The following is a 23202-nucleotide window of genomic DNA, read 5'->3' on the forward strand; positions in this document are numbered from 1 at the left end:
ATGCAGAATTGGAGATCCTTCAGAAGAAAGCTTACCTTTGAAATAGGAATTTCACCTTCACGTATTTCAAGATGCACAGTGCACACTTACCCAGGACAGACAGCAGAAACCACAAGGATTAGCTGAGAAATGAACAGCTATTCTAACCCTATGCCTGCATTTTCATTTCCTAATTTTAATCTATAGGCTTTCAGGAACTTTAGTTAAAATTCACTTACAAAAATAGCTTGATGTCTTCCTTTACAAAAGAATAAACAATGATTATGGCAGTTCTTTTCTTATATTCCAACTATAAAAAGAAGTATCGTTAGATGCCCAACAACATTATTTGCAATGCAAAACTAGGTAACCCTATCTTCTAATTAAAAAAACCCACATAGCCTATCTCCTTCAATATCGATATTCACTTTTGTTTTAAAAGGATAATAAAACCAAGCTTTACTCAGTTAAGGAAAAGATACCTTTACAAGGCACAAAAAGCCACTATCAACAGTACTCTTCGAACAATATAGCAAGGGTTAACCTTCAGCGTGGAGACATGTTCACTCCACAAGTGCCAAATATTTTATACAAAAAAACCACATTTATTACAACAGAATATTACAAACAACCAGTTTCAGTGATCAAAGAGTAAAATTTTACAAAAATGCAAACATTATAATTTCCGACTGTGGAGTGATAGATATTCTACCCTTACAAACATGACATCTCTTTGTTTATGAAAACAAAACTTTGTTTAAAAGTGATTTCCACTCTGCTTTATTTTCCATCGAATACAGTACATTTATCCAAACAAAAGCATGTACATTCAATATAGAACATTTTGAGCAACAGCTACAGTCCAGTTCCCCTTCACAGTATTTTTAGTGCAATGCACTAACAGGGCCAAATATTTCTCTATCCATAAAAGTATTTTTACTCCTGATCTTGTGATCAACATTTTTAGATATATTTTATACAAAAAGTATATATGAACACGAGGCACCTCCCTAAGTAAGGGAGCGAACCCATATAAAAAACATGGTATTTCTTCTGATGTACAATACCTTTCAAATTGTAGCAATTTGACACAAATCACTAAACAAAATATTTTCTAAAAAGTAAAAAACAAAACAAAACAGAACGAAAACCCCCCAACCACTGATGCATGAAACCTGCCAAGAATTTCATAATGGTAGGCACGCGACTGTTTTACTACAATCTTGATTAAAAGGTTAAAGAAAGGGATCTAAAACATTTTCCAAATTATACAAAGTCAAGTGCTACCTATAGTGGTCATTCATGATCTTGAGAGAAAAAATATTTTTAGTTTCTCCCAAACTATCCTCCCTTTTTATTAATATTTAATGAAATAAGCTAACATTATAAGTGGTTGTGCACAGATTGTCTGTCTATAATACATCAGCAAATATTCACTAACTTCATATTAACATTAGTGTGTTGATCTTTCAAAAAATAAACTGAAAAAATAAACTGCAACTATCATTAAAGTGCTTGTGTATAAATTTTTTTTAAAAATTAAAGAATAGAGGAATGTGGATATTCTTGTAAACTTCCTAGATGTTTACAAAGTTGTCCTATGCACCACATATGGAAACACAATGGGGATCTTTGAAGTAACTTCGGTACAGTGAAATTCAGAATATCCCAGAACTGGGAAATTAGTCAATATGAACAAACTGATGTTATGGCAAATACTAAAAATTAGTACAATTCAGCCAATATACACTACATTGTTTGCTCTTATACATTCATTTGTAATAAATTTAAAACAGTATATGATGCAACACTTGCCAAAGTAGGATATCACAAAAAAGTGAAGAGCTGTTCACCAGTTAGCACTACTAGGGAGGACCAGTATGCATGATGAGCTCTCTGAAGATGACTTCCTAAACAAGGAACAAAAATCTTCTTCCAAAGCTGCTGTTCATTAACTTGCCTCTGTAGTTTTTTCTAATTTCAGAAAGTTTTTTCTAAACTCTTGTCAAACCTCAACTGCATAGAGATAACTGCTAATTTAGAAGCACATGTGCATTTCAACTACTTCAGTGTTTTGGGAGGAGGCACTGTCCTACAAGCGGTCAGAACAGTTATCAATTTAGGAAGAAAACAACAGCTTATGACAATATTTTCTCCTTTCATACCATTATCAAGATATTAGCGGTTCCAACAACAACCTAAAATCTTTTTCATTCAAATGAACTCCAAACTTTCTGAACATCACTTGAATGTATCTGAGGAGATATGGGAATAAATTAATACTTTGAGTTTACCCATATAATTCAGTTTTAAATTACAAAACATAAATAATTTGTAAGGCTAAATTTTTAATTCCTGATCAAAATGCAGAAGTCACTCCTCCTCTGAAATTCAGCATAATTCAGGGTCCAGCTCCGTTCATTTTTGAAGTTCCATCCACTTAGCCAGGATTTGTTACTAAGTCACCAAAGCACCAGATTACAATTTAATATAGCTGGGTGGCAATTCATTGCAAAAACTGAACTCAAATCAAATTACCTCCTGGGAAACAGTATTTCAGAGTTGAAATATAGAACAAGGCACATATACTTGGTTTTCTTCTCACCAAATATGCTAGAAAGGTAATTCTGAATAAGGATGTTAAAAACTTTTACAGGTATCACTACTGACTCTCTTCATTGTAATTTTTTGTACATCCCCTTAACCTTCAGGCATCTATTAGTCATTCTGAAATACAAACTGACCGCATACATACGTTATTTCCTTTTTTAAAAGGTCCTTTTAAAAACAGATCATCTTTAACATGAAGGCTATGGAAAAATGAAAAACTAGAAATACAACCCCTCCAAGTGTAAAAAAATTCCTCGAGTACCATATAAGCAGAAGCGTAGAAAATTCTTGGCCAGACTTCTACACATATTTAGGCTTAAAACAAAAATCCTAGAAGAGACCCAAACACTTTACAAATAAACGATCAGAAGTCTCCAGGCCTGTGCTTATATAAATAAGCATTAAAAGAATCAAATCCTAAATTTGATGATTTTAAAGGTGTTTGTACACACCTAACTCATACTGATTTTAAATCAAAGGAATTAAACATCCAAATCACATTCCAAAAAACTGTTCTGTCCTTTTGCTGACAAGGCATAGGCAACAGACATTAAAATTAAAAAAAAAATAAAATAAAATAAAATGCACACGTGATCACTCCAGTAAGTTCATAGAGATTTTTTCTGTCAACAATTTTTACTCTAGCACCTTTAGTACTTCTTCAACTGGGTCACAGAGAAGTTAATTAACAGGTTAAGTTATTCAAACCAAACAAAAATACTGTTAATTTTTAAAAATTACTATTTTAGAAATGTATGTATATTAGCTTGATTACAACAGATGCCTTAAGACAATTTAAAGCGTTGACTCAGTACAGTTTAATCTATATTCTATTTCAACTTCCTACAGTGACAGATTTCAAAATTAACTCTTCTCCAAAACACTAAAAACAAAATTTAATAAACAAATTTGACATCTACCTTAGTATTTAAGCCGCTAAAACATAAAATCTATAGAAAAATATGTTTTCGGCAATAAATCAACAACAGCAAATGAAAGGCAGTGGTTTTGTTTCTTAACACAAAAAAAAAGAAAAAAAAAGACAAAACACTTATTTTTTTTCCTCACCAGACAACAGCTTTAGATCTTGTACTTCTGCCTTTGGTTTTATTTTCTTCAGGTGAATGAGATACATTTGCTTTGTGGGTTTTCTTATGATGTTCTAGAAAAGCTTTTCTGGCAAACGCTTTCCCACATTTATTGCATTGGTGCAGAGAAAAGTTTTTTGTTACTTTTACTTCAATGCCAACATCAGCTCCTACATCCTTTTTATTGGGAGAATTAGAGGTGACATCCTGTTTTGAAACAAGCTGTTTTGTTTCATCCCTCTGAGGGCCTCTTTTTGTCACCTTATTTAGAACAAGATCAATTGGCTTTTTTATTGCTCTAATTTCTAAACTTGCAGTTATTTTCCCAAGGTAGCGTGGTGACTTTTTATGCACTACAGTAATATGCCTTATCACATCACGTTTGCGACGTGTTTCATAAGAGCAGAGCGGACACCTGTAGTATTTAACATAAATGTTATTTCCATCTGTGTGTAATTCAATGTGTTTTGTCAAGTTCTGTTTAGAAGTAAATTGGCGTTTACAGAGTTTACAGTAAAGTTGCTTGAAGTCAAAGCCAGCTGAAAGTTTTGGCTTCCTGTTTTTTTGCTGGCCACCTGCAGCAGATGCATTGGTTGATTTAGAGGTTGATTTAGTAGTTGATTTACAGGTTGATTTAGTGGTTGATTTAGAAGTTGATTTAAGGTTTTCAGCGTCCTGTTTAACTTTATTTTTGTGCGCTGACGGTGTGCTCTTTTTCTCATTTGAATGATTTGTTCCTTTTAATTCATTCTGTGGAGAAAGGGCAATGGAAGGGGGTGAAGATTCTACAGAATCTGCTGGTTCAACTTTTACTTTTATTTCTGTGCCATTGGCAGTATTGTTGGGTCCTTTCTCTCTTTTGGAGTTCTTTCCAGAAAGAGTTATCTTGTGAACAATTTGCATGTGCCTTTTCAGCATTATTTGTGAACTATATTTTCTCTTGCACAGAAGGCATTTGCATGCAGTTAAATTGTATTCAGCCTTTGAAGACGACTTTTGTTTTCGGGTCTTAAAAGATTTTTTAGCAGAAACTGTATCCAAGAACAAAGGTTGCCCAGGCTTTGTAGCTATATCAGGAGTAATGGAATCCCTTCTTAATCCTCTATGAACTTCATCAAAATGCCTCCTTACGTTGGCTTTTGTAGCAAATGATTTATAACATACAGGACAACTTCTACCTAATGTTACGAGAACATTCTTATTTCGTCCTTTCGCAGAGCATTGGTTTGGTTTCTTTTTTGTTTCTATGTACTTCTTTAGCTCTTCCATCTTTTTTTTGTGCACTTTTCGAATGTGCCGGCGTACACTGCGTCGGGAATGAAATTCTTTCCTACAAAGGCAACATATCAACTGGTGGCCAAAATCAGGACTATCCAGAGAGTCCAATTCAGGATTTACTGCTGGAGGCTGTTCTTCAGGAGTAGGTATCACTTTGTTTGTAACGGGATCGGCAGGAGGTAATTCTACAGTCTCCCCAGCTGGGACTGGGGCTGGAGCTGAAACAGTCTTGGGTTGCTCAGTGCTGGGTTCCTGTATCTGTACTGGAGCTTGATCAGGGGTACTACTATTTTCTGTGTTCTCCTCTGGGCTATCAGTCCTGGATACATATTGAAATACAGCGTTCTGATTAGTTTCTATAGGTTCCAATTTAATGATGTATTCTTGCTTATCTACCCTTGGATAGATTGCTTCCAGGAGGTCATTTATGGCTTGACTCTGTTTATCATTTATATCTGGGAGGTCTGTGAAAAAGAGGCAAAGGGTTTTTTTAATGATTTGGTAATTTCAAATTACTTACATTTCAAAGTATCTTTTAACCACTGTGTTCAGTTCAGTCACAAATTTGCACAAATCCTGCATTTGTACTATTTTTCTGACCATTTATATTTAAAGGCTTTGAGTAATCATTTTTATCACATCAGTACAAGTGACTTTTTTATTAAAAGCCAATGCTGGAAGTACATCCAGGGTGTTAATGTTGTTAATGTGTTAATGTGAAAGCCACCTAAACTAAAAATTAGTTTGCCTGGAATTAAACGGTTCTTCAAAAATCTGCATCAATTGCAAAAATAATGGCATACAATGGAGCTTGTTCTGCAGGTGTGTAACTAAGCCTGAACTATCAATAGAAACTGATTTTCCTACTGTTGGAAACGGGCATTCTCAATAAAGGAACCTAATTCTGGACATAAGCTCTTCTCTGTGAATTCTGAACAGTCCTTAAGAAAGAATGAAACGTCCGCGTAACCCGAGCGCTGCACGAAGATATAAATAGGTAAGAAACGACTTAACTTCTGGGGCAGGGAAAGCTTTCAGTAATACCAAAGCAGTTCACAGGCTCAGTGATAACAGTAAGGTAGTAAATGTTAAGGGCAGAAAAATCCTGTATTGTTCAGGGGGAAAAAAATAATGTACTAATTTCTCAAAACAATAAAAACTGAGCTAAAGAAGTTATTTTAAGAAAGAATAACTTCACTGAGGTTCACCAAAGGTTCATTCTGTGTTCTGCCATGATAACATGTTGGAGCAGACTGAAAAAGCAAGAAAGGAGGATGCAGGGATTCTCCTTGTTTGTCTAAAGCCAGTAAACTTCTCAAGATGAAGTTTGCCTTTAAAGTACTGTTTTAATACACCTAGTTTCCAAAAAGTTTATTCTAATGCTTTTGAAACATTTACATTCTTGGCTATCATTTTTTCATATTTAAAAAAAAAAAAAATACTGATAATTTTACCGAGTGGTAATTTTCCACAAATGATTGCTCCCATTTACCTTCGTGCCATTCATGATTTACAGGCCTCAGTAATACCCTGTTTTAAATGTCAGATTATTTCAGTGATCTAGTTCCAAGCACAACACACTAAATACCTGCACTGCACAACTAAGAAGCCAGGGAGCTACAGCAAAAAGGTGAGGCACTGAGATGATACAGTTCAAAATTATCCATGATGATTTCAAGATGTGATTGCTGGTAACAGCTAATTAAAAACCCCCACTTAGGTTTGTTCTTTCCACACTGCCAGCAATACACGAAAAGTGTGTCAGTACAAAAAAATATGCCGTTTTGTTCCTCAGAACCCATCTTTTAACAGTGAATTTTTAACACCTTTTGCAGTTAGTTTCAAATAGGACTATCTATATAACTTTTTATCAAGGGTAAAAAGTCCTTCCTATTTTATAGCACCTTTTCAGTCATTTAATGACTACACTAGCAGAATACATCTCAAAAAAGTCGTTGGGGAAGTCTTTGGAATTTTTCACCGTGATGCTGCTGAACTTTTATTTCTACCTCTTGTTCAGTATCTTTTAATTTTATTTATAGAAAAAACACCCACTTTATTCAATAACCACTATATTCAATTTTATATAAAATGTAAGTATTTATATAGTTTTATTCAGAGCAGGTAGTAGTATTCTCTTCATTTGCATCCCTCCTAGTGGACAGTGAACTATGAAAACCAACCAGCCAACTAAATGAAGACCAGAATGTCAGGAGCTGCACAGCAAGTCCTTACTCAGGGTATTCTTATTTTGGTTAGAAACTTTTGCATCTAAGTCAGATGTACTTCTAACCTCGCTTTGAAAATACAACTCATCTCTTTTCACAGAAAAGCTCTGACTCCCTTCAAGAAGGCAAGCACACACATTTAAGGAAGGTGACAGTACTAGTCTTTTCACCTTCTCCTTCACAACACTAGTTGATGCAGTGTGGGAAAAGAATCACCTACGCAAATCTCTGTTGGGTCCTAGTTTTTGAAGTATTGAGGCAAGGCGGCATTAATCGGGAAAGTAAAATCTTCATTGCACCTATGTTGATCTAGTCAAGAGATCAAGATAATTAGAAAGCTTTACTAAACGTTTTTGAATGCTGACACATTTCCAAATTATTCTGCTTTACTCAGATCAACAAAAAGTCATCACTGGAATAAGATTTTAACAATTTATTTTTTCCATAAGAATATATTTTTTTTTTCCTTGTCATTTAAGTTACTTTCTTTTAAAAATGAAGTTTAATTTCTGCAACAAAGGTGGTAGGCTACGCATGATCACACAGAGTATCTTAAAGCTGCGTAAGGTGAGGTGAGGCTGTGGGAAAGAGACAGTATTACTGAAGCATAGATCCTTAAAGGGTGAGCTTTCTGTCTGTGTTTCACAATGAGTAAGACTGAAGGATTTCATTCATAACACTGAGTGCTTCCCAAGTACAGGAGAAAATTATGGATATTGATCCAAATCACTTTACAGGATCCAGCTGAAGTCCATCAGAACTATGCTGATCTAAAACTGAAAAGCCTTGTTAGATCCACATTTATGAGATTCATTTCCCAGCCCTTTGGCATACTTTTCAGTATCTTTCACAGTAAAGAGAGAAAGAAAGAAAAAGGGGAAGGGGGGATAAAACATGTTAAAAGTGACACTCTTCATTAAAAGGCTGGTTGTATAAACTAGTTATCAAATTATGACATTGACATGGGTTTCAGTTGTTAATGCATATTAAGTTAGTGCTTATAGCTTCTTTACTACCATAAAAGTGATCTACATATGTTACTACTGAAATTCCACTTCTTTTTTTGCATTTTGCTTCTGGTGTACTTGTATAAATGGTACAGAAAGATAAGTTTCTCAACTTCAGACAGCTTTATTAAATATTTCAATTAGTAAGACTTACTGTCGTCCATCTGAAGACTTGGAGGACAATAAAACTTTTTATGAGTAATTAAATTTGGTAATCCTCTGAAGAGACTCCGGCACAATTTACACTCAAAAATGGTGTCCACATCTTTTAACAAGATATGTTTAAGTTGTTTAGTTCCTGAAATAAAAGAAACATTACAGGAGGGTTCATCTTTTAATTCACATCATCCCATGAACGTGGAAACATTTTAAAACATGGCAATTATAACAGCATTTTATCTTGTGTTAATGCTACTTCACTGCACTGTAAGTTTATGATAAATTCTCCAAGTTTACGATGACGCTTAGGCAAGAAAATACAAGTGTAGACATATTTTCAGCCTGCTGAAAGGAAAATACACATAATTTAAGGCAGAAACCTTTCTGTTAAAACATAGGCAGTGTGACAAAATGTGTGGGTTTTCCATACTATTATACATTGCATATTCAAAAAAAAAAAAAACCCAAGCCACAAAGATACACTTTGATCTAGCGTTGTTGATGTATTCCAGCTCCTGCCTTGCTTAAACAACTCAAGGATTCAGAGTGTAAGTTACACTTCAAACCTACTCCGTCATTTCTCATCTCAAGGAAACTATGGACATAATGCCTACAACTAGCAATGGGTTACTAAATGATGAATACTTAACCACTCCGAACTGGAAAGAAACACTAGCTAACCAAATTCAGCTTATTTCTCTATCTTGATTTCTTCTTACAATGGAATAAATCAAAATTAATCAAAATTAGTCCAACAAGCAAAAAAATATAATGGAATGGGACTAAGAATAAATCGTACCAGACAACTAACAAACAGCATCAAGACATTCTTCAAGCTGAATTAGAAGTTCAAGTTTTCTGTCATCACAGACACTTCTCTTCAGAATTCCTTTTGAAGATCAAACTCAGTCACACCACAGAACTATCTCCTAAACAAAACTCTTTCAAGTATTAATAATTTCATAACAATAGTTATGAACCTAATAGTTCTTCTAATAGTAGACTAATAGTTCTTCTATATGAATGGGCCTTACCGACAACCTTTTATTTCTTGGTGTAACAGCAGTAGTACAGAATTTTTTACACTTGAATTTTAGCAAAGCACAGTGTCTTCTTCTTCCACAACTGATTAAAAATGGGACCCAAACTTGACTATCTGAGGCTACCGTCCAGTTTCTGTCCCCTCCTATGCCTTCCCTGAGCCATAGCCGCTTGTCTTTTCCTCTCACTGCTCTATCCTCAAGTGTTACCAACCTCACCTTCATCTGACCTGCCTTTTTACAGACTACTGGACAAATATTTAGATTTAGTGAAAACTCCAAATTTAAAAATTGTACAGAGTTCCCCCAAAACCAAGCACAAAAATAAGCACGTCCTTACTCCTCACCAACTGCAAATTGTGGCAACGAAAAGTCAGTCTTCTGCCAGCATATGCTGCCTACAGCTTACTGAAGCCTCCTTTATTTTGTAGTTACATCTAATTGGGCCAGGTGACACTTCGTCAAATTCTATTAATATTTGTAAATGTTGAAGGTAGAATAACATCATAGTCACAAGAAATCGGTACAGAACATTGGTTATTACAAATATTACTCTGGCAGAAATACCAAAGTTTATGCCTTTAGCAAGCAATTTCATTTTTAGGAAAAAAAAGTAAATCTAGATTCAAACTCACCTGTTATTCTTAACACCTTGGATGACAGAAACTTCTGCTAAAACTGCTTAAATAATTATGGATAATACCTTGGGCTTAATCTGTATTTCTTTACCACAAGAATCAAAATAGTTTCTTTCCAAAACGAAATGTTGCTTGTTCAAACCCAACCAGTAAAATTTTGGTCTAAGTCCTTTTGCCTTCTGTCCAATTTCCCTGGTGCAGATGACTGAAGATGGCAAGGGAGGCTATCAATTTAACCCCTGCCAGTGAGGACAATCTGGAAGTAGCCTAGAGACAGAGACTTGCAACTAGTTTGTGCTATTACCAGTAGAGATTCCATTATTCTGCTTCAAGCGGAAGAAGCCTGCCACCCATATCAGAGGCCTTCGGCAATCTCATCCAAACACAATTCTTATAAAAGTTTACTTAATCACGACTCACACATCCTGTTTTCCTTCTAGTAATAAGTCAATTAAACGCAAGTGAAGAACATAAACTGAATATTGTGCCAGTCTTCAAGACTCAGCCAAGACATTCATCCCGTTACATAGCAGCAATGATTAATATATATATATAAAGTGTTTCATGTATAACAGCCCTATGTGGAAAAATCTAGAAACACATTGATAGTAGCATTAAAGACATTGCTTTAATTTTTGTAACAACTGCTGTGCTCTTGCATCGAGGGTTGTGAAAATAAAATGTTTGATTTGCCATATCAGAAGCATAGAAACAGCTAGAAAAAACATAAAGGTCTGAATCATCTCTGGCATGCTCAGCCAAATGCTCAGTGGTTATTCTTAGGTTCATTGCTATGTACTGCAACTCCAGAAAACAACCAAGGAACAACTTGAAAGTCAGGTGAGAGAGCAATTCTAAAAAGTTCAGGGTAAACACTTAATTTCCTCCCCATCTCAGGAGTTTTAGGATAAACTCATGTCCTGGTTTGAAGTAAAACCGAACCAATTTTCTGTTCTGTAACTTTACATCCTAGCTAGGCCTCCTCTAACTCTCTGAAATTAACGGCATATCGTGGAGAAAACTGCTCGTTCTCAGAATGATAAGACCAATGTTTGTGCTCCATGCCAAGGAATGGTATGCAGGGAGGCCCTTGCTTATACTTATTGGCTGACCTTGGTTGTTATAGCAATTTCGTTATTTGCCCCCTTAGAGGGTCGGAAATGGAAAAAACGTAGAGGGGTCACATCGGTGGGGAGGAGTGGACAGGACAGGTGACCCAAACCTGACCAACTGGGGTATTCCATCCCATCTGCCCCATGCTCAGTATAAAAGCTGAGGGATCAAAGGGTCAACCCCCTTCCTGCGATGGCCGACGTCCAGAGAGGACTCTGTCTGTTCATCTGCCTTTGATCCCGATCCGTGTGTTCCTGACTCCAGAGCTGAAATCCAGTTCCCATTCGTCACTGAGTCCAGTCTGGGACTTCCCCAGTGCCTGCCGGTGATGTGACTGTCATCCTGGGAGCTTGATACGGTTTTGTATATATTTTATCTATTTCATTATTTTCTTCTTTATTTTTATTTTAATATTAATTCTTCATTAAAGTAGTTTAGTTCATTCTAAACTTCTGAATCTCCTTATCTCTTTCTCCTCCTCTCTCCTCTTTTAGTGGGGGGAAGGGGGGGGAAGGGCCATCTGCCGGTCCGGTTTTGGTAAATTCAGCCGAAACCACGACAACTCATTAATAACAGCAGGAGGGATGACATAATGCAGAATAACACACTGATTTTTTTATGGTTTTTGAGAGATGACTATACAGCAGGAGTTGTACCTTCACCACGTTCTGTGAAAACCTACAAATACTTTGCAAATATGTAGAAAGTCAGGTGCTGGGTTTTTTTAAATATACTAAATATAAGTAACTCTTATAACAAGGTAATAGACTTCATAAGAGTCAGGCATAGTTTCATACCTGATCGGAAACACTCAATGATTTGTTGAATACCGGATTTTGATGTTTGCAGAGGCTGCTGTAATAACGGAGGATCACCAGGTTCCAACAGATGCACTGAAATATATAGAAGGATAATAAGCCATTAGAGAACACTCAAGTGATTTTTATTAAGTTACAGATTTTCTGTGCATACAGTAAAACTAGATAAGAATAAAGGCTAAGACTACAGTAAAAGTTGTCTTACTCAAAAAATCTCATCTACACTGAATTAAAAACCAACCCATAATTAATTTTCCAGCCATGACACCTGGAAAATTTGCATATTTTGCTGTGATTTTGATTAAAAAAAAAAAGTGTACTCAAAGCTTTGTGTATCAAAGACAAAAATATATAAATACACAAAACCAAACTGATTATTAGAATTTTCCATCAATTAAAGAAATTTTCCAGAACAATCTACTTGACTGCCATCGGTCAAACCAAAACAGATATACAAAAAAAACTTTACTAAATACTGTACTTCACGGCCTACTACGTGATTTCAATGTTGTCAGTACACACCTTAGCACCGAATCCAAATCTAAAGTAGCAATGATCAGAAAAAAAGCACAAGTGTAACTGAGTTGTACGAACCAAAAATATGATATTTTTAACCAATAAAACCACATTCAAGAAACACTTCTGGTTCAAGCAAACTGCTGAAGTAATACCTCATTTCTGAAGTTTCATTCCACATCATAACCTTTGTAAAATCTATTGAAACTAAAATATGTATTTATCAGGATGATCATTAGTTATTCCAATGTGCAGCATTTATACATATGAAAATTAATAGCATTCTACTGCTGTATATGCCTAAGGCAATTAAGCTTTGCCCAGAAAGGAAAATCAAATTGAAATGAGTAAGAGCATTTATTCAAGAATGTGTTTGCAAAATCATTAGTTAGGTCATCTTGTTAATTTCTCATTGAAATTTCTCATTGAAACACAAAATAACTAGTTTTGTGTTTCATAAATCAGCTCCTACCTTATCCATTTGATCTGATTTTTAACCCCACTGTAAGGTTTCCATTTCTAAATGAAGCACTGAGCATCTCTAAGAATTTTATTTTTAATAAAGAGCAGTAGAGGTATAGTATAAAACTATGTAGAGATATAAAGTGCTAATAGGTTAAACACATTTTTGACAGGGAAGTTGTTCTAAAAGATGTAAGGTTATAAATAAATTCAAGCTGAAAAGAACATCAGAAAGAAAAGCAGTCTAAGAAAAGAATGATAGAATGAACATTCCACCCAACTATGCTGGCCCCATAATATACTATTATATATACGAACACATAACAACCATTACAAATCAGCTAATCGTTTGGGGACCTCCAACACAATGACATATTGTATTCTACTAGCCTATTCCCTATTCTTCAAAATAGTATATTTTGGTTTGTATGCTGCCTCTAAAATGCATGTGCAACACCCACTGACATCAAGAGGAGTGACATACATGAAGCAGACATAACACGTTGCTATTATTTGTAAAGCAAGAAAAGTATTTTAGCTTTTTCAAAGCATTATAACAACTCAAAACCATTTAATGTCAAACACAAGCAAATGTTTTTAATAGCTGAACAATACCTACTCTCAAATTACATTTAATTAAAGAAGCATTACCAAAGTTGTTGCCATGCTCAAGCTTTCAACTATTAATTCCTTAAACATGCCTTTCTTTTCAAAACACAAGTGAAAGCATCCAAATAACAAACTCTGCAATAAGAAAGGAACCAAATTTTCTTTTAGGCTACTAATTATAACAGTAGGCAGAACAAAAAAAACGTAGCAAGTTGGCTGAACCTTCAAACAAAGCATTATACTTTCCGTTGATTGTATCTTCCATGTCATACAGCAGTGGAATGCAAATATAAGCTTTAGAACTTCAGTGTTTTTTCCTCCTCTGAAAATATGATCTTTGAGTTCACCAGAGGACTAGCAAAGTAAAAATATAAAGAGCAAATGCAAAAGATTGCCAGAAATGTCATTTTACAAAGAGATCAGAATATTACACTTTTTGGAAACAAAAAGGCAAGTTGTTTTATACAACTTGTCGCCTTCCTCTCCTCACTTCATGCAATGCCCATGTGGTGGCTTGCAGATTACTACACGTCCTGCAAAAACTGAGAAATTATCTTCCTGAAATAATAACATGACATAATAATAGAACATAATAATAACATGACAGTTTGAGGATATGAAAGAAAAAAACAAAACCCTTTCCAAACAAAATTCAGAAACTTTTTACATCCAAAATTGTCACTAATGATGCACATTTGCAACATCACAACAGTTTCCACAAGCTTTTAAGGAAGGGGAGAAGCAAAACAGCCAAAGCATCACACGCCACTGTACCTGGCTCACAGCATCCATGGTGATGGTGGTCAGTCTGACAGCACTTGTCCCTTAGAGGCATTTTCCGTGCGCACCACCTACTTCCCTTCTACATCCAGCACCTCGTTTCTGCTAAAATAAGCAAATTAACTGTCACCCCCGCAGGGCCGGTGGCTGGGGACGGCGCGAATCTGGCACCCACCCGTCCCTCAGCGGCCCCGCCGCAGCAGGCCGGGCAGCAGCGGCACCCTCCGGGCAGGAGAAACTTTCCATTGTTTACAGCCGGTCTCACAACGCCCTCTGCAACGGCCGCTCCCGCCCGGGCCCCGACAGCCGGCACGGCCCGGCCCGCCTCGGCCGCCGGAGAGGAGCCCCCCTCGGCCGCCGCCCCGCTCCCGCCGCGCCCGGCCCAGCCCCGCGCCCCCACAGCGGGCGGCTCCCGCCGCGCCGCTCTCCCGCCGCGCTCCGTCCCCACCTCCCAGCCCTCCTCCCGCAGCCCTGCAGCCGGGACGACGTCCCTCAGCTCCAGCCGGATCGGAGCGGGGGGGAAAGTTGCGTCCCGACCGCCCCCTGCGGCGCTGCCGGAGGAGCCGGAGCCGTGCGCGCCCGCCGCGCCGCCACGCGAGCCCGAGCGGGGATGGGGGAGCGGCCGGCAGGTGACAGCGGGCCGCCAAGCGCCGCCGGCGGGAGGGAAGGGCGCGGCGGGAGGGCCGGCGGCGGCGAGCCCCTACCTGGGCGAGGAGGGCCGGCTTCCCCCTCCCCGAATTAAACTTTATTCTCCCCTGTCCCGCCAGAGCGGCGGCCGCTGACCCCGGAGCCGGATGGGCAGAGGGGCAGGAAGTGACTGCGGCCCTGGCGGCGAGGGGCCGGCGCAGTGCGCAGGCGCCTGGGCCGCCGCTCCCCCGCCCGGGCCGCACAGGTGCCGGGCGGCGGTTGGGGCGCGGGGCGGCCGTTGGGGCAGTGGGGATGGAGCGCGGCGGGACGGGAGTGGCGGGGGCGGGCTGAGGCGGAGCCGCAGGGGGTGACCGCCGGGCGGGGGGCTCAGCGGGCAGCGGGAACCGGCGCCGTCCTTGCCCCTGTGAGGGGGAAGGCTCGGCGCTGGTCTCTGCGCAGGCCGGTGGTGGGCAGGGCTGCCCTGAGGGCACCGGTGCTCCCACACCGGTGGGAGCAGCCACCATCACCTCAGGTGGTACTTCTGCCCAGTCTCAGCCTGGTCTGCTTCATTACTTTTTTTTTTTTTTTCCCTAAAAAAAACCCCTACAATTTGTTTTAGTAAATTCACCATGGAAATGGATAGATCAATGTTTTCAACACCTGGAGGAAAAACTCATTTTCTGAGAGCGAGAATTGAGTGATGTGTATTCCAAGTATTGGCAGGAGGAGGTTGGTGCGCTGTAGTGGATAGGCGGGCAGCTGGTGGCTTCAGATACGTTTCCACCGGGTGGCTGCGCAATCCGACACTGAGTGCACTTCTCAGTAGCTTGGGTTAGTGAAAAAGTAATAGTTTTTGCCAAAAGAAAGGCTGCAAGTATGAAGAAAGGACGTATGTCTTCTTCCACTTAAGAAAAAGCCTCTATCGTTTAAGGAAAACCTTTCGTAAGGAAATAAAAGGAATAAGTACATCATGACAGAAAATTGCTGAGTGATGCTACTAACACGGAAATGATCTGTTAAGCTTTGGCTTGTGATGCAAGTGCTTCTTAATGGAGATGGGATTTGTGGTTTCAAAGTTCAAAGTCAATTCTACTGTCCATGGTAGAGTGAAATGTCTTACTAGTACTGTTTCTCAAATTGGACATTGACAGAAAGGTTTTACCATCTCTTACCATCAACTTTTAAGCAATATAGTCTTCTTTTAAAATACAGACATTCAGTTCACCAATAAGGCCAAATTCAAACTCCATCATGAAGTCCATTTGGGTTTTGGTTAATGAACTTGAGACATCCTAAGTGTCAGAGAACACTTTGAACAGCCTAGTGCCAAGTAGCATCTTAACTCTGAAGTACAGCAGAAGTCAACTGAAACCTTCCTTAGGTATGCAAGTGCAGGTGTCCAGAGGTGCTCTCATCTTGAGGAGCTTAGCTACATCCTGAGCTCTGCTGCATTTTAAGACACAGACAGGAAGAGGTTTAAACTCCACCCAGCCTTGTAGCTGTGTTCAGCCCCTGTATAATGCGCTTGCGTAAAACTGAAGCTTGTGGGTAACGAAGTGCCAGGAACACAACTCCCGTCAACTCCTTTGCTGCACTCCTTGAGCACTTGCCCAAGAAGTAACTTGGAGAATTAGCATTCCCCAGCTCCCAGGAGAGGTGGGTATCAGACTCAGAGTAAGATCATCTTACAGTCTCGCTGATGCCACTGGGTGACAAATGTCAAAATAGTAGAGTAATAGTAGCTCAACTTTGCCTCTTGGTCATTTACCATGAACATTGGTAGCCCCATTAAAAATACCATTTTATTGAGCAATCAAAAAATAAGAGAAAAGCAACCTGCAAATCATAATCTCAGCAACGGAAATTCAGAAACTTTGTTGTATTTCAAGTGGCTGAAGAGGTTGTAACAACTTTTGTGAGCTTCTGAATTGCACCAGCTAGCACAAAAAAAAAGAAGCAGTCATTGTTCATTTCCTGGTAAAGTCTCGGCAGAAAGAACTGGAGTAACAGAAGTCTGCTAACCTTTATTGATTTCTTACAATCCCAACCATCATTCATCTGAGTCTTAAAAGGGACATCACACGTTGCCAAAAATAATCATCCAAATGTCCACTCTTGCCTCAGAAAAGTCCAGGCAAGACATGGTGTCTTCAAAGGTGAGCTATCCACTAGTAATTCCTCCACTTTTTCCTTGAACTTTATTGATAAAATCTAATTTCTCAAAATCCAGCTTGTTTATGGGGACAATGCTTAAAGATTTAAACAGTGAGAAAAGGAATCCAGTGCAGATGAACCACTGCATGGAATCAAGCGTTGGAGACCAAGAGTGCCTGCCCAAACCAGCAGCAATGGTGTTTCCTCAATTCAGCACCCCCATGAAGAACTTTTTGGCATGTCCTTTGCTGAGGTCCAGCTCACTGTAGAATATTTTTACTCTAACAGTTATTTCTCAAATACTGAGTTATCTTGGTATTAGTTTATAAATGTCATCTCCTAAGTGCAAGGATCAAAGCCAATGGACAAAGCAAAAGCTTATTAGTGCTACTTCTGCCAGTTCTGTAACTATATTAATTCCTCGTCAGCTTCAGGGAAATCATGATTTCTTACATACAACATGCACAATATTAGATATAGGTCATACCCCATATAAAATTATATAGCAATTTAGGCTGGAGGTCACCTCGCCCAGCTTCCTGCTCAGAGCAGGGCTATCTTCAAAGTCAAATCAGGTTGCTTATAGCCTTGCCCTATCAAGTCTTGAAAATCTCCAAGAGCGGAGATTCTGTAGCTTCTTTGGGCTTCTTCTTCTGTGTTTAGCCACTCTCACTGTGAATTTTTTCTCCTTCTATCCAACCAAAGTCTTTCTTATTGCAGCTTATGCCCATTCCTTCTTGTCCTTTTCCTGTTCACCTCTGAAAAAAAGTCTAGTTCCACTTTCTTAATAATCCCCCACTCAGTGAAGCATAGGGATTATATCCTCTCTCAATGTTCTCTTCTTCAAGATAAGGAAACTGAATTCCTTCAGTCCCTCATGCCCTATGCTCCAGCTCCTGGAACCATCTTGGTTACCTTCTTCTGGATACTCCAGCTTCTGAGCATCTCTTGCATGCTTGGGAGCCCGAACTGGACACAGTATTCCAGATGTGGCCTCACAAATGCCAAGTAGAAGAGAATAGTAATTTCCCTTCACCTGCTGGCTATACGCTTGTTAATAAAGCATGGTATGTGGTTAGCCTTCAGTACCTCAAAGGTGCAGTGCTGACCCTCGTTCGACTTTTTAATTGGAACCCACAGGTCCCTTTTTGAAGAGCTGCTACTTCTTTAGTCAGTCCCCAGCCTATACCATTGCATGGGGTTTCTTTTGTCCTGGGTGCAAGACTTTGTCCTGTCAGCCCATTCTCCAGCTTGGTCAAGGTCTCCTCATATGGCAACCATGTCCTCCAGCACATCAGCCACTCCCCCAGTTTCACACCATGCACGTGCTGAGGGTGCGTTCCAGCTCATCGTCCAGATCACTGAGTATGTTAAACAGCATAGCCCCAATATTGCTCCTTGAGGAACACCACCCATAATTAGCTGCAAATAAAATTTCAAACTACTGACTGCAACCCTTTTGACCCTGACAGTCCAGCCAGCTATATACCATTCATACCTACCTTGTAGTCTTCCCACACAGTCCCATTTGGATTTGGCTAGAGGGATGCCATGAGAGCCATGTGGAAACTCTAGCCAAAGTCAAGGTAAATGACACCCTCTGCTTTTCCCTCATCCAGAGAGACACTTATTTAATCATAAAAGGCAATGACATTAATTATGCAAAATTTGCCCTTCTGCCTTCCCTTCTCCAGTTTGGTAATTCCAATTAAATTAAGGTTAAGTACTCTACTGTTTAGTTTGTTGCGGGGACAGGGTGGGGGGTAAGGGGGAGTTGCTTATTTTTGGAGGATGGCCAAATAGTAGCTGAAATCTTCTTATTCTATCTTAAATGCATTTTCATAACTTTTGTGGAAGATGGAAAAAATAGGCAGTGTTGCATGCATGTGTGAATCTCAATAACTTAGTTGACCTTTTAATCTGTTTGTGGGTGGAAGACCCTCATCTGTATATTGTTGTGTTTAACTCATCATGTAGTTTATAATGTAATCAATTAGTGATATGGGCAAGCAAATGCACCAAAACTTTGACTAGCTGGATAGCCAGTCATGTGCAAAGTGTCTCTAGTGCTGATAAAAATTGCCAGCACAGACCAGGTAGTTCCACCTGACCTAGCAGAAGATGCCTTCAGGAGGATAATTGCAGAGGGGAGTCCTTTCAGCCAGTGACTGGCCATTAACTTCAGATCAAGGTGTCAAAGATCCCAGTAAAGCTCACTTCAGAACACACTGCTGCAGTTGTTCATCCAACAGGATAAATTGGAACTAAAACCCAATTTGAGTTTCATTGTGTAAATGAAGAACGAGCAGGTGATGTTGCCTGATTTTGAAAAACAGAACGTTCCTCCATTAAATATAAATGATAGTTGGAATCTATAAATACCTTATAATAAAAATTATTGAATAAAAAAGGTAAGGCAAAAAACTGGGTAAACTTTCTTTTTGCCTTACATAGGTAAGAAAAGATTCAATAAAAAATAGAAGACAGGTTTTTAAAACAATAAGAAGTAATTCTTCACACAATCTGTAATTAGTTTGTATCCAGCAAACACGGAAATTCACAGCTAACCCACATACAGTGTTAAAAAGTGCAGCATGCTCTTCCCTGTAACAAAGATAAGGATGAAAATCCTTCTGATCCATTTAATGTAAATTCTAGGCATAAAATATATTGTTAGGGGAGGTTTTTTTAGAGTTTAGCTTGTGTTCTCTGGCTAATGTTCTCAACATAACCAGTACACTTTGAAACAGCATCTTTATTTATTCATTGCCTTTCAGATGACATGGAACTGGTGAGATGTTTTGAACTGAGACTTCTGTTACGACTTGATGATCAAATTATTTTGTAATTGTTTCTCTGTTGCGGTTAACAGCTTTGAGAAATCCAAAATTCAGAACAATTTCTCTTAGTTGCTAGATTGTGCTTCCAAAATGTGTAATGAAGTATTCCAGTTAGGGAGGTATTTTTTTGGTAGAGGATATCAAAGCATTATCTCAAATAGTGATAGTAGGTTTAGTGTCCACTGAGAGGTTTTGTTCTGCCAAAGGGCTGGTAGTAACACCTGCTGAGATGCCTTACCATCTGTTTATACATCTAAGAGCTGTAAGATTTGATTAGTAAAACTTTTCCTCATACACTGTGACCACTGACATTTTTTTTCTGTATTTGGGATGCATTTTGGATGAAACAGTTGGCTTCACAGTTGTTTTTCCAAGGAGAAAATAATTCTAAGTTGGAGTGAATTAATGCTGTGGTGATGTATTGAGCAGAGTTCAGTTTTGCAGAGATGAAGGTTGCATAAACTCTGAAGGATCTCACACACAATGTATGCTCATCAAGCAGTGTCACAAATCATAGTCATAAAGTGTTTCACTGCAAATACAGATATTCCAGAATTCCTTAATACATCACTCTTAGTTTATCTTATTGATTTGATGTGGCTTCATCTAATGTTCTCATTGAAAGCATCCCATGATGAACTGTACATTCATAAACTCCAGATTAAACAAATTGTAGACAGAGAAGTCTGAGAGCAATTCAGCTTGTTTCAGGCATGTTAAAGACTCCTTTGTCAGAATCTCTGTGTCCAGGATGGCCAGATGGGTAGAACACTCTCCAAGGAAGCAGAAGACCTTGATTTTTAAATCCTAAACTACAAGTTAGAGACCCCGTTTGTTAAACACAAGGCACAGTTCAATCAGGAATGCAAGAGCTGGGGGGTAAAGAGGGATTAACAAAGACAGGCTGATTCTACTGAGAATGTAATTAACTTAGGGAAGGGGAAAAACAATACTGAGTTTTGGCTGCAATTCCCAGTGCTGTTTATTTATTTATATCCAATGATGCTTAAATGGGAAATGAATATACAAGTCTTTAGAGCACAGGCGTGTTGACTCTCAGATAAAGGTGGGATCACTCAGACAACTCTAAGTTGGGTTTTTTTGGGGTCAGATACTGCAAAAAAGTATATTATAAGTCTTTTATGCACTATAAATGAAACAATGTGAACTAGTTGTCCTCATGCCATTTTATAATCCAATACAACTTGCTTACAATATTCACAGTTTTAAACTGTGTATGCTTATATGCCTTATGTTTTTGGTGGAATCTTAAATTCAGTTATATTTGCATCAAATCTATATTTGCATAATTGGAATGTTTACACTATCCTTATACCTTAGCCTTGACAATATCGTATGGAAAATCCCTGGGCTAGAATAAATCTGAATCTTAGTCAATGTGTATTCCAGTCTAACAAGCAGCTGCATCTTCATGCTCTGTTCCCCAATTAACACAAAGCTTCATTACCCTTTTGGGATGAAAATAAACTGCTATGTGTATTATCTTACCCATAATTCATTTATTTACAAAGTTAGTAAAACTCATAATTAATTAGACTTCTCATGTGGTCTAATTCCTTTCTGTGCTTTCTGGTGCACTACTCTAAAGTTTAGCAAAGGGAACAATTTGCAATGCATCCCTCCCCTAGGAGACCCTTGTCATCATTTGGTCACAGATTCAACCTATTCTGGTTTTTTCCCTTTGTTTCCTTCAGCTTTGATTACTGGTTGCACAGTGACACAGCTTCACATGGAGGCAGCAGAGATGTTCTGCCCTAGAAATATTTATCTCATGGTTACAGCACTTTTGTGGAAAGCGTGAGCTGGTGGTTCAGTCTCCAGCAAGGCTGCGGGGGGACTGGAATCTAGGTTTCAGTGCTGCACCTTCTTCTGACAGCAGTCGCTGGCAGAAGAGTTAGGTAGCATACAGATTAAATGCTTTTTTTTTTTTTTTAATAGAAAAAGTCTGTGTAGCTAGAAAAACTGAGAAGAGCTTTGGCAAACTGCAGGTGACAAGAAGACATTCTGAATCATCAGGTTAGCATGGTAACTCTCTCGTGCAAGGAACGAGGAAAAAAAGTCAACCTCATTGAATAGGTACCCTGGGTAGTTTTTACTGGGACTCGGGCACTTGTGCCATTGGGAACTTAACCTCAACTAGCCAAGTTCCAGTATTCTCATTTCCTCCTCATGGATCTCATGCAGGTATAGCAAGATTTGCAACTTTCAAATAATTTCTCTTGCATAGCTTTTTTTAAGAAGGGCATCATTCTGTGTAAGCGTTCTCCCCTCCTTACTTTTTGTTCCCTTTTGGTTTACTGTTACCTACCTACCTAGGTAAAAAGGTTTCCTGCTCACAGTACAGACAGATTATTTAACAAAAGAATTAATCTAATCAAATATATTAGGAAACATAAAAGACTTGATTACAGTATAATGAATTTGCATCTTCTTACCACATTCAGTTTTCATCCAGTCCAGTGATTTTTTTTCCCCTGTACAGTCTTCCTGTAGAATGAACATGAAGTTAATTTAATTCATGGTCTCACCCCTGATTAATGATACATATGAAATACAAACAGATATGCAACACAACAAGATGCATGCTTTTAGAAATCATTTAATTGAGACATATTTTTTTTAAGGTTTTAATTATACTTATGACGTACACTAGCAAAAGGAGGAGAATGCATCTGGATAAGTGATTTGAGGCCGAATGAAGACCTGGTCTAGCATGCTGATTCACAAGATGTGTACCACGTAGTGTATATTAAAACCATTTCTATTTATGAATCTAGTGAAGTTTAAAATCAGTATAAAGCATCACCAGCTGTCTCTTTCTTCTGTGGGTGGTGGCAAAGGATGCAGACTGTCAAAGACAGAGGAGGGAAGACAGAAGAATTCCTAATCCTTTCAATGGAAAAAATAAACATACTCCTAAGCATATCTTGAAATGTGCTGGTGAGGTGAAAGTGGGAGAAAGGAGAAAATGGGACCAGGGCATAAGTTTCTCTGTATGTGCATATGTGTGTGGGTGTACCCAGTCATATGGATACAGAGTGGGAAGGGGTAGGAAGTGGTAGAGTGTGGGAGGTAGTTAAGAGAAATAGAAAAGTAAGAAATATACCTGGGATGAATTTTGGAAAAGGAAAGTAAGAATGAGAGAGATTCATGAGAAGAAGGGAGAAAGAATTGGGAAAGGCATAGAAAAGATCTAAAATGAAAGGAGGTGCAATAGCCTAAAAATAATGCAGAC

General features: G+C 38.5%; 1 protein-coding gene across 2 annotated transcripts; it reads right to left on the minus strand.

The window, feature by feature from the left end:
• Window positions 1–573: 573 nt before the first annotated feature.
• Window positions 574–15127, minus strand: ZNF800 (zinc finger protein 800). 2 transcript variants are annotated; one of them, XM_074168195.1, is made up of 5 exons: window positions 15030–15127; window positions 14320–14430; window positions 11938–12033; window positions 8345–8488; window positions 574–5419 (listed from the first exon to the last, which is right to left on the minus strand). In XM_074168195.1, the coding sequence occupies exons 2-5, from the start codon at window positions 14378–14380 to the stop codon at window positions 3654–3656; spliced, it is 2067 nt and encodes a 688-aa protein (XP_074024296.1). In that variant the 5' UTR covers window positions 14381–14430; window positions 15030–15127; the 3' UTR covers window positions 574–3653. The 2 variants fall into 2 exon arrangements, with proteins under 2 accessions (XP_074024296.1, XP_074024297.1); XM_074168196.1 differs by lacking the exons at window positions 11938–12033; window positions 15030–15127 and having other exon boundaries at window positions 3654–4279; window positions 4340–5419; window positions 14320–14380.
• Between the last annotated feature and the right edge of the window lie 8075 nt (window positions 15128–23202).

This window comes from Numenius arquata, chromosome 2 (genome assembly GCF_964106895.1).
Source record: "Numenius arquata chromosome 2, bNumArq3.hap1.1, whole genome shotgun sequence".
In the NCBI taxonomy this organism is placed as follows: Eukaryota; Metazoa; Chordata; class Aves; order Charadriiformes; family Scolopacidae; genus Numenius; species Numenius arquata.

Coding starts and splice junctions, on each gene's coding strand:
- ZNF800 (XM_074168195.1), bottom strand. CDS start 14,380: ATGCCTCTAAGGGACAAGTGCTGTCAGACTGACCACCATCACCATGGA. Junction 12,034..14,319: donor CCATGGATGCTGTGAGCCAG/GTACAGTGGCGT, acceptor TATATATTTCAG/TGCATCTGTTGGAACCTGGT. Junction 8,489..11,937: donor CATTGAGTGTTTCCGATCAG/GTATGAAACTAT, acceptor CTTTTATTTCAG/GAACTAAACAACTTAAACAT.